This window comes from Bombina bombina, chromosome 5 (genome assembly GCF_027579735.1).
Source record: "Bombina bombina isolate aBomBom1 chromosome 5, aBomBom1.pri, whole genome shotgun sequence".
Classification (NCBI taxonomy): Eukaryota; Metazoa; Chordata; class Amphibia; order Anura; family Bombinatoridae; genus Bombina; species Bombina bombina.
The window spans coordinates 37,954,584-37,974,809 of NC_069503.1; the positions used below are offsets into that span (position 1 = coordinate 37,954,584).

The 20,226-nt window shown below is 38.2% G+C and overlaps 1 protein-coding gene across 1 annotated transcript in view; it reads right to left on the reverse strand.

The window, feature by feature from the left end:
• Positions 1–20,226, reverse strand: part of LOC128659778 (oocyte zinc finger protein XlCOF6-like) — a 237,938-nt gene that overhangs the window by 122,685 nt on the left and 95,027 nt on the right. Inside the window, exons 3-4 of the mRNA XM_053713353.1 lie at positions 10,486–10,601; positions 8,620–9,942 (exon numbers count right to left, since the gene is read on the reverse strand). Coding sequence (XP_053569328.1) covers positions 8,620–9,942; positions 10,486–10,504 — 1,342 coding nt within the window. The 5' untranslated portion in view covers positions 10,505–10,601. The remainder of the gene's footprint in view (positions 1–8,619; positions 9,943–10,485; positions 10,602–20,226) is intronic.

A 20,226-nucleotide genomic window follows, 5' to 3' on the forward strand; every position in this document is an offset into this window, starting at 1 on the left:
TTCTAGGGACTTACAATCTACTCATTGCATAGTGCCATAGAGAATCGCTTCTAGGGACTTACAATCTACTCACTGCACAGTGCAATAGAGAATCGCTTCTAGGGACTTACTATCTACTCACTGCACAGAGCAATAGAGAATCAAGTACAATCTACTCACTGCACAGTGCAATAGAGAATCGCTTCTAGGGACTTACAATCTACTCACTGCACAGTGCAATAGAGAATCGCTTCTAGGGACTTACAATCTACTCACTGCACAGTGCAATAGAGAATCGCTTCTAGGGACTTACAATCTAATCACTGCACAGTGCAATAGAGAATCACTTCTAGGGACTTACAGTCTACTCACTGCACAGTGCAATAGAGAATCACTTCTAGGGACTTACAATCTACTCACTGCACAGTGCAATAGAGAATCGCTTCTAGGGACTTACTATCTACTCACTGCACAGAGCAATAGAGAATCGCTTCTAGGGACTTACAATCTACTCACTGCACAGTGCAATAGAGAATCGCTTCTAGGGACTTACAGTCTACTCACTGCACAGTGCAATAGAGAATCGCTTCTAGGGACTTACAGTCTACTCATTGCACAGTGCAATAGAGAATCGCTCCTAGGGACTTACAATCTACTCACTGCACAGTGAAATAGAGAATCGCTTCTAGGGACTTACAATCTACTCACTGCACAGTGCAATAGAGAATCACTTCTAGGGACTTACAATCTACTCACTGCACAGTGCAATAGAGAATCGCTTTTAGGGACTTACAATCTACTCACTGCACAGCACATTAGAGAATCGCTTCTAGGGACTTACAATCTAATCACTGCACAGTGCAATAGAGAATCACTTCTAGGGACTTACAGTCTACTCACTGCACAGTGCAATAGAGAATCACTTCTAGGGACTTACAATCTACTCACTGCACAGTGCAATAGAGAATCGCTTCTAGGGACTTACAATCTACTCACTGCACAGTGCAATAGAGAATCGCTTCTAGGGACTTACTATCTACTCACTGCACAGTGCAATAGAGAATCAAGTACAATCTACTCACTGCACAGTGCAATAGAGAATCGCTTCTAGGGACTTACTATCTACTCACTGCACAGTGCAATAGAGAATCGCTTCTAGGGACTTACAGTCTACTCACTGCACAGTGCAATAGAGAATCAAGTACAATCTACTCACTGCACAGTGCAATAGAGAATCGCTTCTAGGGACTTATAGTCTACTCACTGCACAGTGCAATAATCATTTCTAGGGACTTACAATCTACTCACTGCACAGTGCAATAGAGAATCGCTTCTAGGGACTTACAATCAACTCACTGCACAGTGCAATAGAGAATCAAGTACAATCTACTCACTGCACAGTGCAATAGAGAATCACTTCTAGGTGTTATAGGGTGGGACCTGCCTTGTGAGCAATAATAGCAGACCCTGCTGTTACAGTACAGCATAATAACAAGGGCTGTGTACTCACTGAGAATCGCTTCTAGGGACTTACAATCTACTCACTGCACAGTGCAATAGAGAATCGCTACTAGGGACTTACAGTCTACTCACTCCACAGTGCAATAAAGAATCGCTTCTAGGGACTTACAATCTACTCACTGCACAGTGCAATAGAGAATCGCTTCTAGGGACTTACTATCTACTCACTGCACAGTGCAATAGAGAATCGCTTCTAGGGACTTACAATCTACTCACTGCACAGTGCAATAGAGAATCAAGTACAATCTACTCACTGCACAGTGCAATAGAGAATCACTTCTAGGGACTTACAATCTACTCACTGCACAGTGCAATAGAGAATCGCTTCTAGGGACTTACTATCTACTCACTGCACAGTGCAATTAAGAATCAAGTACAATCTACTCACTGCACAGTGCAATAGAGAATCGCTTCTAGGGACTTACAATCTACTCACTGCACAGTGCAATAGAGAATAAAGTACAATCTACTCACTGCACAGTGCAATAGAGAATCGCTTCTATGGACTTACTATCTACTCACTGCACAGAGCAATAGAGAATCAAGTACAATCTACTCACTGCACAGTGCAATAGAGAATCGCTTCTAGGGACTTACAATCTACTCACTGCACAGTGCAATAGAGAATCGCTTCTAGGGACTTACAATCTACTCACTGCACAGTGCAATAGAGAATCACTTCTAGGGACTTACAATCTACTCCCTGCTCAGTGCAATAGAGAATCGCTTCTAGGGACTTACAATCTACTCACTGCACAGCACATTAGAGAATCACTTCTAGGGACTTACAATCTACTCACTGCACAGTGCAATAGAGAATCACTTCTAGGGACTTACAATCTACTCACTGCACAGTGCAATAGAGAATCGCTTCTAGGGACTTACAATCTACTCACTGCACAGTGCAATAGAGAATCGCTTCTAGGGACTTACAATCTACTCACTGCACAGTGCAATAGAGAATCGCTTCTAGGGACTTACAATCTACTCACTGCACAGTGCAATAGAGAATCGCTTCTAGGGACTTACAGTCTACTCACTGCACAGTGCAATAGAGAATCGCTTCTAGGGACTTACAGTCTACTCATTGCACAGTGCAATAGAGAATCGCTCCTAGGGACTTACAATCTCCTCACTGCACAGTGCAATAAAGAATCGCTTCTTGGGACTTACTATAATATCCCGGCACACAGCTGATATAACAATACTATTAGACATTAAATACTGAGTCAGTGAAGTTATTTCTATGTGTTTATTGCATTATTAGTCACTGTACGTCTGTGACACACAGATAATATCCGGGCACACAGTTGATATAACAATACTATTAGACATTAAATAGTGAGTCAGTGAAGTTATCTCTATGTGTTTATTGCATTATTAGTCACTGTACATCTGTGACACACAGATAATATCCCGGCACACAGCTGATATAACAATACTATTAGACAATGAATAGTGAGTGAGAGAAGTTATCTCTATGTGTTTATTGCATTATTAGTCACTGTACGTCTGTGACACACAGATAATATCCCGGCACACAGCTGATATAACAATACTATTAGACAATGAATAGTGAGTGAGTGAAGTTATTTCTATGTGTTTATTGCATTATTAGTCACTGTACGTCTGTGACACACAGATAATATCCCGGCACACAGCTGATATAACAATACTATTAGACATTATATAGTGAGTGAGTGAAGTTATTTCTATGTGTTTATTGCATTATTAGTCACTGTACGTCTGTGACACACAGATAATATCCCGGCACACAGCTGATATAACAATACAATTAGACAATAAATAGTGAGTGAGTGAAGTTACCTCTATGTGTTTATTGCATTATTAGTCACTGTACGTCTGTGACACACAGATAATATCCCGGCACACAGCTGATATAACAATAGTATTAGACATTACATAGTGAGTGAGTGAAGTTATTTCTATGTGTTTATTGTATTATTAGTCACTGTACGTCTGTAACACACAGATAATATCCTGGCACACAGCTGATAGAACAATACTATTCAGGGGTGTCAAACTCAAATTCATCGGGGGCCACATCAGCAGTTTGGTCACCCTCAAAGGGCCGGTTGTATAGGACTATATATATATTATATCATGCTGGTGGTATTGATATTTAAAGAGCTAGGGAAGGCTTAGCAATGCATTAGGGCTAACAACTGCTGGCTTCTGCTTATTATGGGCCTCTGGTTGTGGTTTATTATAAAATTAATCAGTGAGTAGAGTAGTCAGTAATAAATTATAGATGGCGCCAGTGCCAGACCCCTCCCTTAAGTTCAGAGACCCCCATCAATATGTGGACAGACAGTGACACAGTGCCCCCCCTCCCCCATCCCCAGCCTGGCCATTCAAGATTTTCCAGCAATCAATCTGTGGACAGACAGCAGTGACAGACAGTGCCCACCCTGGCCCCCCCATCCCCAGCCTGGCCATTCAAGATTTTCCTACCTGGCTGTACTGACGGTCGACACTGTGGACCTGGACTAGTTGTCTGACTCCACTCGTGACTGAGCTACCTGCAGCCTGCTGCCTGTCTGGAGACGTCACGTCAGGCGGCCATGGCTGTATCCCTCTGCTTTCTCCCGCTCTCATTCAGAGTGAGTGACGTCACGTGAGGCAAGTGAGCTGCGCCTGGTCACCAGTCCTCCACTGACACAATCACAATACGCATGCATGGCGTGGCGTGCACTCACTCGGACCTCCCCCCCATAATGATCAATAGGCAGTATTAGGCTATCTATGCCGGGCGGCCGGGCCAGCACACTGTGGGAGGGAGAGGAGTGGGATGGGAGGCGGCAGTGACAGTCAGTGAGGAGGCACACAGGCAGGCTAGGCAGCAAGTCAGTACTCTGCAGGTGTACTCTGCTATGCATAATAATAATAATGCGGCGGCTACACGGGCCACATGACAAGGTCTGGTGGGCCGGATTCGGCCCGCGGGCCTTGTGTTTGACACCCGTGTATTAGACAATGAATAGTGAGTGAGAGAAGTTATCTCTATGTGTTTATTGCATTATTAGTCACTGTACGTCTGTGACACACAGATAATATCCCAGGACACAGCTGATATAACAATACTGTTAGACAATAAATAGTAAGTGAGTGAAGTTACCTCTATGTGTTTATTGCATTATTAGTCACTGTACGTCTGTGACACACAGATAATATCCCGGCACACAACGGATATAACAATACTATTAGACAATAAATAGTGAGTGAGTGAAGTTATTTCTATGTATTTATTGCAATATTAGTCACTGTACGTTTGTGACAAACAAATAATATCCCAGGACACAGCTGATATAACAATACTATTAGACAATACATAGTAAGTGAGTGAAGTTACCTCTATGTGTTTATTGCATTATTAGTCACTGTACGTCTGTGACACACAGATAATATCCCGGCACACAACGGATATAACAATACTATTAGACATTAAATAGTGAGTTCGTTAAGTTATATGTGTTTATTGCATTATTAGTCACTGTACGTCTGTGACACACAGATAATATTCTGGCACACAGCAGATGTAACAAAACTATTAGACATTAAATAGTGAGTGAGTGAAGTTACCTCTATGTGTTTATTGCATTTTTAGTCACTGTACGCTTGTGACACACAGATAATATCCAACACACAGCTGATATAACAATACTATTAGACATTAAATAGTGAGTCAGTGAAGTTATTTCTATGTGTTTATTGCATTATTAGTCACTGTACGTCTGTGACACACAGATAATATCCCGGCACACAACGGATATAACAATACTATTAGACAATAAATAGTGAGTGAGTGAAGTTATCTCTATGTGTTTATTGCATTATTAGTCACTGTACGTCTGTGACACACAGATAGTATCCCGGGAAATAGCTGATATAACAATATTATTAGACATTAAATAGTGAGTCAGTGAAGTTATTTCTATGTGTTTATTGCATTATTAGTCACTGTACGTTTGTGACACACAGATAATATCCCGGCACACAGCTGATATAACAATACTATTAGACATTAAATAGTGAGTCAGTGAAGTTATTTCTATGTGTTTATTGCATTATTAGTCAGTGTACGTCTGTGACACACAGATAATATCCCGGCACACAGCTGATATAACAATACTATTAGACATTAAATAGTGAGTGAAGTTATTCCTATGTGTTTATTGTATTATTAGTCACTGTACGTTTGTGACACACAGATAATATAATGGCACACGGCTGATATAACAATACTATTAGACATTAAATAGTGAGTCAGTGAAGTTATTTCTATGTGTTTATTGCATTAATTGACACTGTACGTCTGTGACACTCAGATAATATCCCGGCACACAGCTAATATAACAATACTATTGGACATTAAATAGTGAGTGAGTGAAGTTATTTCTATGTGTTTATTGGATTATTAGTCACTGTACGTCTGTGACACACAGATAATATCCTGGCACATAGCCGATATAACAATACTATTAGACCTTAAATAGTGAGTGAGTGAAGTTATTTCTATGTGTTTATTGCATTTTTAGTCACTGTACGTCTGACACACAGATAATATCCCGGCACACAGCTGATATAACAATACTATTAGACATTAAATAGTGAGTGAGTGAAGTTATTTCTATGTGTTTATTGCATTTTTAGTCACTGTACGTCTGTGACACACAGATAATATCCCGGCACACAGCTGATATAACAATACTATTAGACATTAAATAGTGACTGAAGTTATTTCTATGTGTTTATTGCATTATTAGTCACTGTACGTTTGTGACACACAGATAATATCCTTGCACACAGCTGATATAACAATACTATTAGACATTAAATAGTGAGTGAGTGAAGTTATTTCGATGTGTTTATTGCATTATTAGTCACTGTACGTTTGTGACACACAGATAATATCCCGGCACACAGCTGATATAACAATACTATTAGACAATAAAAGGATACGGTAAAGTTGTTTTCCAAGGAATAATTAGTCAGTTTATATTACAGCCTCCAGGTGTTTACTGTCCCTTTAGTCAGATCTAGCTTTGTGCTATCTTTTTGTGAATCCTTGTTTAATGAAGATAACATTGTGACAAATTTACGAAGATATTGATTATCTAGATATACCTGTAATTGTTATTGCTTCTGCTGTTAATTAAAGGGATATAAAGGGGCAAACATATTTTAATATGTTAGATCAGTTTATTATTGTACAACTTATTGTTTATAACTATGTATTTAACTCCTGCAAAGTCAGCTATAGAGCAGCAATGTAATACTGGGAGCTAGCTGAGCATATATGGTGAGCCAATGACAAGAGGCACATGTGTGTAGCCACCAGTCAGCTCTCAGTAGCACATACACTTGATAACAGAAGTGAAATTAAAATAAAACATTCTATCTGAATCATGAAAGTGTAATTTTCTATCCCTTTAAGTATGATTTAAGTTACATAACATGTCTGTGTATAAAAGTCTTGCTGGTGATTAATAATCTGGGTTGATGTAGGTCGGGGGTTAATTTGATATTGTTTTATGTACTGTTAAAGGGACAGTAAAGACAAAATTAAACTTAAATGGATTGGATAGAACATGATATTTCAAACAACTTTCCAATTTACTTATATCATAATTGGTGCTTAGTTCTCTTAGTATCCTTTGTTAAAGAGTAATCCTAGGTGAACTCAGGAGCGTGCACGTATCTTCAGACAGCAGGGTTTGCAAGAACATTTATAGCAATGTTATACATAGTTACAAACACTGCTGCACAGAGTGGTAAATACACGTGCATGCCCCTAAGCTCATATAATATCAGCCTCCTAGGTTTACTCTTTAAAAAGGGATACCAAAAGAACAAAGCAAATTAGATAATAGAAGGGAATTGGAAAGTTGGGTAAAATTGCTGTTCTATCTGAATTATCAGCGTTTAACTTTCACTGTCAGATTTCACTTCTGTATTTCTGTATATGGTTTTCCTTTTTATTCTGTGATATTGCGTTTTTAATTAGACAAAAAAACACAAAATACTGGTCTGGATTACAATCACTTTTTATTTGCATAAAAAACATTGTATATCATTATATAGTAAACAGCAGCATTACATGATATATGCACACAATGGTATAAATATACCTAACACTTGTGCTCTTGATACAAAGGGATTTATCAGACATATAATGTTCCCTTTATATATACAGTATGTGCTATTATCAGTTCTTGTGGCTTCTAACTAACATGAAAACATCTAACAGACATAATATCCAGCTACAGAACATGACACACATATTACATACCCAGTATACATGTAGGTTATAGTAGCTATTTAAATTAAACTGATTATGATCACATGACACACATATTACATACCCAGTATACATGTAGGTTATAGTAGCCATTTAGATTAAACTGATTATGATCACGTATGTACTGGTTACTGATATTGTGTCTCATTAAATAAAATCAGTTCCCCCTCAGTAATTCCTCTGGTATATAACATGTACAATGCTAAGCATCTATTGCTATAAGAAAAGGTTTATCCACATGATGTGCACATTAAATATATCTTCCAGATGTCAATCATTTGAGACTGATGTTCTTGTTTATATAATTCTCTAACACTCTATTCATATAAAGACTCCTTTATTCTGTAAATGTAATTATTTCCTCCCCTATGTAAAACAAACGTACAACTCCTAACACTGGCATATTAATAAACAACACCGGGGTGCTTTGGTGGTGAATGGTTGTGTAAACTGGTCAGTATGAGGACAGATTTGTATATTCCTGTGTGGTGTTTGGATTCTATCACATTGATATGAGAGAAACTGAGGTGCACATATATAGAGGAACAAAGGACAGCAGGAGAGCACTTCTAATCAGGGGATTTTATAACTGTGATTAGAAAGTATTATTTACAATAAGATCCTTTTTGATGCTTCTATTTAGAGAGTTTGTCCTCTTTAGGATAATTGTAAAGAGGTTTGTACACTGTGTATATAAAGTTTATTTGTGTGTAAATATTTGGTGTTTTGTGATACCCGATTTCAATAAAAACCCTTTTCCACTTTCTAAACATGTGAAAGGTTTCTTCCCTTGTGAATCCTTTCGTGCTTTTTCAGAAGACTTTTAACTATAAAACTTTTTCCACACTCTGTACATGTGAACGGCTTTTCTCCTGTGTGACTCCTTTCATGAGTTTTCAGATTACTCTTTACTGTAAAAGATTTCCCACACTCTGTACATGTGAAAGGCTTTTCCCCTGTGTGAATCCTTTCATGATATTTCAGATCCCTCTTTTCTGTAAAACATTTTCCACACTCTGTACATGTGAACGGCTTTTCTTCTGTGTGACTCATTTCATGCTTTTTCAGATTACTCTTATGTCTAAAACTTTTTCCACACTCTGTACATGTGAAAGGCTTTTCTCCTGTGTGAATCCTTTCATGCCTTTTCAGAACACTCTTTTGTATAAAACTTTTTCCACACTCTGTACATGTGAAAGGTTTTTCTCCTGTGTGAATCCTTTCATGATTTTTCAGTTTACTCTTCTCTTTAAAACATTTTCCACACTCTGTACATGTGAAAGGTTTTTCTCCTGTGTGACTCCTTTCATGATTTTTCAGACTACACATATGTGTAAAACTTTTTCCACACTCTGTACATGTGAAAGGCTTTTCTCCTGTGTGAATCCTTTCATGGATTTTCAGATCACCCTTTTGTATAAAACATTTTCCACACTCTGTACATGTGAACGGCTTTTCTCCTGTGTGAATCCTTTCATGGATTTTCAGATCACTCTTTTGTATAAAACATTTTCCACACTCTGTACATGTAAAGGGCTTTTCTCCTGTGTGAATCCTTTCATGATTTTTCAGACTACCCTTTTGTGTAAAACTTTTTCCACACTTTGTACATGTGAAAGGCTTTTCCCCTGAGTCAATCTTTTTATGAGTTTTCAGATGATCCATTTGTGTAAAACATTTGCCACACTCAGTACATGTGTGTGGTTTCTCACCTGTTTGTATTTTGTGGTGTTCTAGAAGATGAGACTTCCATCTAAAGCTTTTCTCACATTCTGTAGATTTGAAAGGTTTCTCATTTGTATGAATCATTTGGTTAGACTGTAGACTTTTCCCTTCTTTAATATGTTTTGAAAACTCAGTAAATTTGTGTGGTTTATCCTCTGGGATAATAATTTCACTAGATAAGTCATAAATGTTGTCCTCTTGTTTGATGACTAAATTACTCTCTGTACATAATGATTGCTGTCCAGTTCCTGCCAATTCACCATCGTCTTTTAATATCTTTTGTGATATCCCCAATGTTTGTGAATAGTCATTGGTGTCTAAGATTTTTGGAGTTTGTGGTATCATTCTGTTGCTTTCTGTAGTGAATGAGGGATATGAACTATTCACGTGTTTGTCTACATAAAAAGAAATGGAATAAAGAAAAATAAGACTATTTATTCATTATAATATAATCAATCTCAAGAAAAAAACATTTTTAATGCCTTCCATTTTGTATTTTTAAATGTATTTACCTGTAAATCACAAATTAAAAAAGGATGACATAGAATGTAAACATTACTACATCATAGTAAACTAAATGACTGAGTTGTGGGTGTTACACACATGGGAACAAGGTAGGCATAAGTGCAGTTATGGATGTTCATGAGCGAGGTCAGGGCAGGGGAAGCTGGAGTTGCAGGTGTTCCGAGTAATGAACCAGGTCAGGGAGTGAGGTTAGGCAGTTGTTGGACATGATCTGTCTAAAAGGACAGAGGGGGAGTTGTATTTTTTTTCCTCCTCTTCAGCCCAATGGGAGTTGCTCCTTCTTTATAACAGTCACTGACACAAATGTACTTAAAGGTGCAGATATAATAAATATAATAGTTTATATTTGTTTAATGAGTGATTTATTCTATATTCACAGTAATTAAAGTCAGCATAATATCTATTTTACTCACCTAACACATATGAGTTCATACTGATAACAGGCTCCAATGTCTGTGCTCAGGAAGAAGGTTCCCTTATTCACTCCAGTTACATCAATACCTGATATCTCTCAGTGCTCTGGCCGTGTCTGTAAAAAGTATATTAAATGGCTTAGACAGATAATAATAAGTAACTGTTCTGATTAACTGTACGTATGGTATAATTAAAGGCACACATAACAATTCATGTGATACAGATCAGCTGTTTAGGTTATTACATATGTGCTATTGATTCAGCACAAGCATTTAGTACAGTTAGCTCTGTGAGTGTTATAATTACCCCTTAAATATGAATCTTCCCAGATCTATACAACATAATAGTAGAAAATCTATTTAAGTGGGGCCATATCACAACTTTACAAATATATTATAATCTTTGTTTTCTATCATTTATATGAAACAAGATTTTCTCCTGAAAGAAATGTTAAATATCAGTTGTTTATATATAAGTTAAATCGGAAACTGCAGTATTGGTATTGTACTTCCTACTAATTCTCACTGTCAGACATTTTGTCATGTGCTCCACCCCCAGTCCTTTAACTTCTCTTGGTTAATACTGAGTTGTCTTAAATCCCACTGCAAGATAGGCACTAAACTGTTAATTTCAATTGTTATCTTGGATAGAGTTAAGAAAAGAAAGATGTTTTGTTTACAAAGAGTGATAATATAATGAGATATGTTCTTTTGGCAAATTCAGTCTATTTAAAAGGACCATAGCATATAGAATTACAAAATCAACAAATGCATAATAAAAATACAATGCAATAAAACCTACTTCTCTTTTTAAAGTCATAGTAAATTGTTTTCTGATAAATGTAGTTCTGCACCTGTACCATGTGACAGCTATCAGCCAATAACAGACTCATATTTTTATATAATTTGAACTCCTGCATATGCTAAGTAGGAGCCAGAGCCTCAGGTCATTTAAAAGGCTGTGTACAATTTAATAATGAAAATAAATTACAGCAAACAGTTTTTTTTTTTTATTAAATTGTATTTTATTGAATTTTACAAAAATGAACACAACATGAATAACATTAGCACATAACATTTGTGGAATAAAGTAAACTATAAATACAAATTACAGTCACTGTTGATAACATAAATTAGAGGCACTATAATCAGCGTAGCCGCGTGACCGTAAAGAAATTAAGGATATTTCTAAAGAGGGGGAAAAGTAGGAGAGGAAATAAGTTAAAGAAGGAGAGGAGGGGGAAATGAGAAGGTTTTGTGTCACAGGTACTTTAGGTTATATTGTTGTTTTCTGGTCCCATATAAATATGAGGTCTAAGATAAAATCAGCTTTACCTTGAAAGCAGTAGTGGAGTTTTTCCAAAGAGAGAACATGATCACTTCCTTTAGCCACATTTGTAAGGTGGGTGTTGTCGTTTTTAAAAAAAAATCTAGCTATTAAATCTCTTGGCGCAATTTATCATACATTGTAACAAGTTCCTATTATACAGACAGGGGATTTGGGGGAGGTCATTGAGGAGTATGATGGAAGGGCGAAGTTTGAGTGTTGTGCCTAATATTGAGTTAATGTGTAAGGTGATGTTTTCCCAAAATGTTTTTATCTGAGGGCAATGCCACCAGATATGGCAGAGTGCCTATTTCACCACAATGTCGCCAACCCAGTGAGGAGGCACCAGTGAAGATACTGTGGAGTCGGTGGGGTGTGAGGTACCATCTTGATAGGATTTTGTAGTTAAGTTCTACAATGATTCCTTTTTTAGTCAATTTAAAGAATTTGCTCCATTGTTCTTCTGTAAACGTTTCTTGCAGTTCATTTTCCCACTTAGTTATTTATAGGGGTTTATGTGTTGGGAAGCAGCCTCTAAGCATACTATAAATTATTGAAATATGAGACTTTTTTAGTAAAGAGTTAATACATAAGGATTCAAATGGTGTGTTAGGTTTAATGAAATTTAGCTTATGTGGATTTATTTGGATTGCGTGACAAATTTGAAGATTTACAAACCATTTGTGAAAAGGTGTTCCTATATGTTGTTGTAAGTCATTTTGCTTTCTGAAATGTCCGTCTTTAAACAGTGAAGATATTGGTAGTTGTTGTAATTGATCGTTTATGGAGACTATTTGTGTCAATTCGGGCTAGAAGAACAATGGGTGTCCCCAGAGTGGGGTGAGAGGATATTTGGCTTGAGATTGTGGGATTTAATTGGATGTTTTTATTCCATGTTTTCAGTGTGCTTGCTACATAGTAGTTGGTGGTGCATGTTAATGGTCTGTATCTTTTAGGAATCCAACACATCTCGCCCAAAGAAGGAAGATTGGTGAGCGCTGCTTCTAGTTGGACTTAAGGCTTAAAAGGGTTGTTATGATTCCATGCAGCAATACGTGCTAGATAGGTAGCCCTAAAGTAGTCAGGTTGGGAATTCCTAGTCTGCCATCTTCTCTGCTTAGGAATAAGATCTGTTTTGCCACTCTTGGTTGGTGGTATGACCATATAAATGTTTCTATTTGTTTCTGTTGTGTTGTCAAATAGTGAGAGGGTAGATCAAGTGGGAGGATTGTCATTTTTACAGCATTTACACAACCGATCAACAATAAATGTCCCTGTTTATGCCATGATTCTAAAAGCTTCTGGGCATCAGTTTGTAATGGAAGATAATTTAAATTGAATAGCTCTGTTATGTCTGGTGTAATACTGATGCCTAGATAGCATATAGAGTTGGAGACTGAGAATAGGGTTTTGAAGTTATATATGTGGTTTTGTCTGTCTTCAGGTTAATGGGTAGGAGGACTGATTTGTCCTTGTTTATGGAAAAGTTAGCGTTCACTTTATATGTATCAAGTTCTTTTATGAGAGGGGGAATGGATGTGCTTGGGGAGCCTATGGTGAAGATGATGTCATCTGCGTACAGTAAGCATTTTTGTTCTATGGGGCCAAATTTCAGTCCTTTGATGTTTGGATTACATCGGATATGTGTAGCAAAAGTCTCAACCGTAAGGGCAAATAGGAGGGATGATAGGGGGCAACCCTGTCAGGTACAGTTTTTAATGGAAAATTTGTCCGAAGTTGAGTCATTAGCGCGGATTAAAGCAGTAGGGTTAGTGTATAGGGCCTTTATTCTTTTAATTAATTTGGTAGAGAACCCGAATTTCGACAAGGTGGACCACATGAACTCCCAGTCCACCCTGTTGAACGCCTTCTCAGCATCCGTAGAGAGCAAAATAATTGGGGTTTTGCTATTATTGGAGTAATGTAGAGTTTGAAGTACACTAATGGAATTGTCTTTGGCTTCTCTGACGGGGATAAAGCCCACCTGGTCAGTATGGATCAGATAGGGTAGGACTTTATTTATACAAGTGGCTTGAATCTTAGCATATAGTTTTACATCTATGTTCAATAGGGATATTGGCCTATAGTTACCTACTTGTTCAGGGCATTTGCCTGGTTTTTGGAATCACTGATACGGTAGCCTCCAAGAGGTGTTGAGAGCAATTGCCAGTCTGGTCTATCAATTGGAATAGAGTAAGGAGTTGTGGGATTATTGTGTTTTATGTAGATGGTAGAATTTGGGGGTGAAGCCATCTGTGCCTGTGGCTTTCGTGGTTTGGAGGGATTTTATAGTCGTTAGAATTTCTTGTATATGGAATGGTTGGTCTAAGTTGGAGTCATCTTCTGCTGTAAGGGATGGGAGGTTAATATGGGCTAGATAATCTGTAATCAGATAAAGTCCTGAAGTATGGCTCTACTATCGAAAGAGATGTGTCCCGTATGGCTTTAAATGTTTTTAATAAATGCTTTGTATTTCTTTTTTTTGAGGGACCTAGCTAGCATGCGACCTGTTTTATTGCTTTCAACAAAAAAAACTTTGCTTTCATGGTGAGGGAGCAAAAATGCAAATTTTTAATTATATAATTATTTAAAGTGTCTCTGTCCCGCTGTTGAGGGGAAGTCGGATTAAATTTATGTGCCAGTTCGGATTGCATAAGTTTATAGGTGAGAGTATTATATTGTGCAGTTCTTTGTTGATGTTTTCTCTTCGTGTGTTTGATGAGTTCCCCCCGTATATAGCATTTGTATGCTTCCCAATTGTTGGAGTTAGAAGTGTCTAGGGGATTATTAAAATAAAATAATTCAACTGTTCTCTCCTTTATTAAAAGTGCAAATTTGGGTGTGTATGGATATAGCGCCTGGACCCACTGTGACCTGTGGCTTTGAGCAAAGGCTACTTAGCTAGCCAATAGATGAGTGATGTGTATGTGGTACGTTCAAAGCGCCAGTAAGGCAAGGTCTTCTGTAATGAGCTGTGTCTGGAGTTATATCAGAAAGCTGATATGATTTATAAAGATTTATAAAGAGATGGATAATTTATTCCTAACAAACTCTGGTGTGTGTCCACACTAGATTATTAAAATAGATATACATATAAAACATAAATATAAACAGTAAAACCTTTCAGTAGCTACTGAACAATGCTTAAGTTAAAACAATAAGGGTTTAAACTTGATGGAATCAACCCCCAAACAGCAATTACAATAATATAAATATTGGTAATCACAATAATAACAGTGGTGGATGTTATAAATAAATGCACGTGCATAAACAGATTGTGTAAAATTAGGAAAAATGTGTGAAAAAATTGGTGAAAATTAAAAATTGTGAAAAAATATATAAAAATATAAAAAATTATAAATGGTTAAAAATGTATATATAAAAATGTCAGATGAATAAAAAAATGTAGTGTTCAAGTTAAAAGTGGATCTATTTTGAATGTGTTATATTATACTTAATATGTTTAGATGTGAGTGAGATCATTTACGTTCGTATTTAGATTCGGCTTGTGTACATTCACCGTATTGGTTGGAGGACTCGAGCTAGCTAATATCTGATTGGTTGTCGTTGCGTGGTTAGGAAACAAACCTTTCACATAAATCTCATATTTCATGAATTTGAGCCAAGTTAAAAGTGGAGCTATTTTGAATGTATTATACTATACTCAATATGTTTCGATGTGAGAGAGATCGTTTACGTTCGTGTTTAGATTCGGCTTGGGTACATTCACCGTATTGGTTGGAGGGCTAGCTGATGTCTGATTGGTTGTCATTGCGTGGTTATGAGACACACCTTTCACAGCTGATCGCCTAGGTCTGTTTACTAAACCATGCGTCTGTCAGCCGTTTAGGAATCAGTCAGGGATGCAACCCAACTGCTAGCGTGAATAGAAAGCACACGCTAGCACACTGAGAAATAACCAGGACGTGACCCACTCAGGAAACAGATGAGAATGGTAACAAAAATAATAATTGTTCCAGTATGCAAGGAAGCCACAAAGGAAAAAACGTCCCTTTAAGCAGGTTAGAAAAATACAAAGATAATGCTCTTATTTGCAGTTTTGAAAATGTCCCTTTAAGCAGGCTTGTAACAAAAAGGCAAAGTTCTCTCTTGCAGCTTGAAAAAGTAAAAGACCCTTTAAGCAGGTTTGCAACAAACAGAAAGACAAAGTTCTCTTTTGCAGCTTGAAAGTAAATGTCCCTTTAAGCAGGCTTATAACAAACACAAAGGCTAAGCTCTCTTTTGCAGCTTGTGAAAGTAAATGTCCCTTTAAGCAGGCTTATAACAAACAGAAAGGCAAAGTTCTCTTTTGCAGCTTGAAAGTAAATGTCCCTTTAAGCAGGCTTATAACAAACAGAAAGGCATAAGCAAGGTCAGGCAGGCAGTAGTCAGCATCCAAACATCAGTAGTAGAATAAGGCAAAAGCAAGGTCAGGCAGGCAGAAGTCGGTATCCAAATAACAGTAGCAGGGTTAAGGCAAAAGCAAGGTCAGGCAGGCAGAAGTCGGTATCCAAACATCAGTAGAAGGGTTAAGGCAAAAGGCTTGGTCAGGCAGGCAGAAGTCGGTACACAAGAATATAAAACAGAATTTGGTATGGTACTCACAAACTCCAAGGGGAACAAACAAACGGGCCCCGAGTAAGATCTCCCGCCGTGGTTTAAAGGCAGGAGCGGCGACGTCATCAGAGGGGTGTGTCGGAGGAAGCGTCACGTTGCTAAGCAACGTGACGTCATTTACTCAGAGAAGATCCGGGAGCCGCGGTGACACGGCGATGAACGGACAAAATCATGACAGCACCCCCCTCCTCAAGGACCCCTCCGGGGGACAGGACCAGGCCTATCAGGATGAGTCTTGTGGAAGGCCTTGATTAAAGTAGGAGCATTTACCTGATGAGCCGGTTCCCAAGATCGTCCCGTGACTGGATATCCTTTCCAATGAATGAGATAATACAATTTCTTGCCACGAAGCTTGGAATCCAGAATATGGCTGATCTCAAACTCAGGGTGTCCATGCACAAATAGAGGTGGAGGTTTAGAAAAAGATTTAGAATACCTGTTAGTCATCATAGGTTTTAGAAGAGAAACGTGGAATACCGGATGGACTTTGAGAGTCTTGGGTAAAGCCACCCGATAAGCAGTGGAACACACCTGACCCAGTATTCGGAAAGGACCCATGTATCGTGGTCCCAATTTGTTAGAAGGTTGTTTCAGGCGAAGAAAACGAGAGGAAATCCAAACTTTATCACCAGGGCGATACTTGGGAGCTTTCTTCCGTCGAAGATCTGAAAAGAACTTGTAACGTTTAGAAGCTACAGAAAGGATACGATGTATTCTCCGCCAATGTCGAGTTAATCTTCGGGCAGTAAGATCAGAAGCAGGATTCACTGTGGAAGAAGTATGCAAAGGAAATGTTCTGGGCTGATATCCGTAAGCCGCATGAAACGGAGAGGTCTGAAGGGAGGAATTGTACCGGGCATTATGAGCCAATTCAGCCAAAGGAAGGTAAGAAGTCCAGTTAGAGTGATAATGATCCACATAATGTCTAAGATATGTTTCAAGACACTGGTTTACCCTTTCAGTCTGGCCGTTAGATTGTGGATGATGAGAAGTAGACAGGGATATTGTAGTTTTAAAATGTTTACAAAGTGATCTCCAAAATCGAGAAACAAACTGTACCCCTCTATCTGAAACAATATCTAGAGGAAATCCATGGATTCTTACAATATGTGAAATAAAAAGTTCAGAGAGTCTTTTGGCAGATGGTAATCCTGGTAAGGGTACAAAATGAGCAGTCTTAGAGAACCTGTCGACCACCACCCAAATAGTATTGTTTGCAGCTGACAAGGGAAGGTCGGTAATGAAGTCCATGGATACATGAGTCCAAGGCTGATGAGGTATGGGCAATGGTTGAAGCAACCCTGAAGGAAGTTGGCGAGGAGTTTTGTTCATGGCACATTGTGTGCATACTGAGACGTAATCCTTAACATCTTGAGAGAGAGTAGGCCACCAGACATGCTGTTTGAGATTTCAAGTGGTAATACTGATGCTAGGATGTCCAGAAAGGGGACTATCATGAGCCCAAAATAGAATCTTGGAACGAAGGTGTTCAGGAACAAAGAGTAAACCATCGGGAGGTTTACAGGACAAAGGAAGATTCCTTTGAGCAGACTGTAAATCTTGTAACCAAGAAGTTGTTAGCTGGGCTATGACTTCATGAGGTTGGAGAATGGTACCAGACTCAGGAACTGGGGTATCTTGAAATTGTCTGGAAAGGGCGTCTGCTTTAATATTTTTTGAACCAGGTATGTAAGACAAATTATAGTGAAACCGGGAGAAGAATAATGACCAGCGTGCTTGCCTGGAATTCAATCGTTTGGCCGTTTGAAGATAAAGAAGGTTCTTATGATCAGTGAGTATGGTAAATGGCAAAGAAGTACCTTCCAGCCAATGCCTCCATTCATCCAAGGCCATTTTGATGGCAAGCAACTCTTTATTCCCTACGTCATAGTTAAATTCAGAAGGAGTGAATTTTTTAGAGAAAAAAGCAACAGGATGAATCCTTCCAGTCTCCGGTATTCGTTGAGACAGAACAGCTCCAGCAGCAACAGAGGAAGCATCAACTTCCAGGATAAACTGAAAATCTGGATTTGGGTGACGGAGAATAGGTGCAGAGGAAAAAGCTTTTTTGAGAGACTCAAAAGCTTCTATAGCCTCAGGAGGCCATCTTTTACAGTTTTGTCCTTTTCTAGTGAGAGAAGTAAGGGGAGAAGTAATAGTAGCAAAATCCTTGATGAACTTCCTGTAGTAGTTGGCGAAGCCCAGAAAACGTTGTAAAGCCTTCAAAGAATCAGGTCTAGGCCAATCCAAGATGGCAGAAAGTTTAGTAGGATCCATTTCAAATCCAGATGCCGATATTACATAACCCAGAAAGGGTATGGATTTTTGATGGAAAGAACATTTCTCCAGTTTAGCAAACAGATGGAAATCTCTTAAACGTTGAAGTACTTTCTTGACGTGGTGCACATGATCTTGGTGGTTCTGAGAAAAAAACATAATTTATGTAAGAACTTACCTGATAAATTCATTTCTTTCATATTAGCATGGCGGATTAAGACCCTGTATTGATTACAGAGGATTAAATCAGATTACCATCAAGAACAGTTATCCTCTACCCCTTATTCCTGAACTTTTTACTTATCTTCAGGGAGCCACCATATTCACCAAACTTGATCTACGTGGTGCATACAATCTGATCCGTATACGCAAAGGAGATGAGTGGAAGACTGCTTTTAACACTCGATTTGGGCATTACGAATATCTGGTCATGCCCTTCGGGCTATGCAATGCTCCGGCGGGTTTTCCAACATTTTGTAAACGAGATCTTTCGTGATTTTTTGAATATCTTTGTCATCATATACCTTGACGATATTTTAATTTCTTTCATGTAATTAGCAAGAGTCCATGAGCTAGTGACGTATGGGATATACATTCCTACCAGGAGGGGCAAAGTTTCCCAAACCTTAAAATGCCTATAAATACACCCCTCACCACACCCACAATTCAGTTTAACGAATAGCCAAGAAGTGGGGTGATAAGAAAAAAGTGCAAAAGCATATAAAATAAGGAATTGGAATAATTGTGCTTTATACAAAAAAATCATAACCACCACAAAAAAGGGCGGGCCTCATGGACTCTTGCTAATATGAAAGAAATGAATTTATCAGGTAAGTTCTTACATAAATTATGTTTTCTTTCATGTAATTAGCAAGAGTCCATGAGCTAGTGACGTATGGGATAATGACTACCCAAGATGTGGATCTTTCCACACAAGAGTCACTAGAGAGGGAGGGATAAAATAAAGACAGCCAATTCCTGCTGAAAATAATCCACACCCAAAATAAAGTTTAATGAAAAACATAAGCAGAAGATTCAAACTGAAACCGCTGCCTGAAGTACTTTTCTACCAAAAACTGCTTCAGAAGAAGAAAATACAACAAAATGGTAGAATTTGGTAAAAGTATGCAAAGAGGACCAAGTTGCCGCTTTGCAAATCTGATCAACCGAAGCTTCATTCCTAAACGCCCAGGAAGTAGAAACTGACCTAGTAGAATGAGCTGTAATTCTCTGAGGCGGAGTCTTACCCGACTCAACATAGGCAAGATGAAATAAAGATTTCAACCAAGATGCCAAAGAAATGGCAGAAGTTTTCTGGCCTTTCTAAAACCGGAAAAGATAACAAATAAACTAGAAGTCTTTCGGAAAGACTTAGTAGCTTCAACATAATATTTCAAAGCTCTAATAACATCCAAAGAATGCAACGATTTCTCCTTAGAATTCTTAGGATTAGGACATAATGAAGGAACCACAATGTCTCTACTAATGTTGTTGGAATTCACAACTTAGGTAAAAATTCA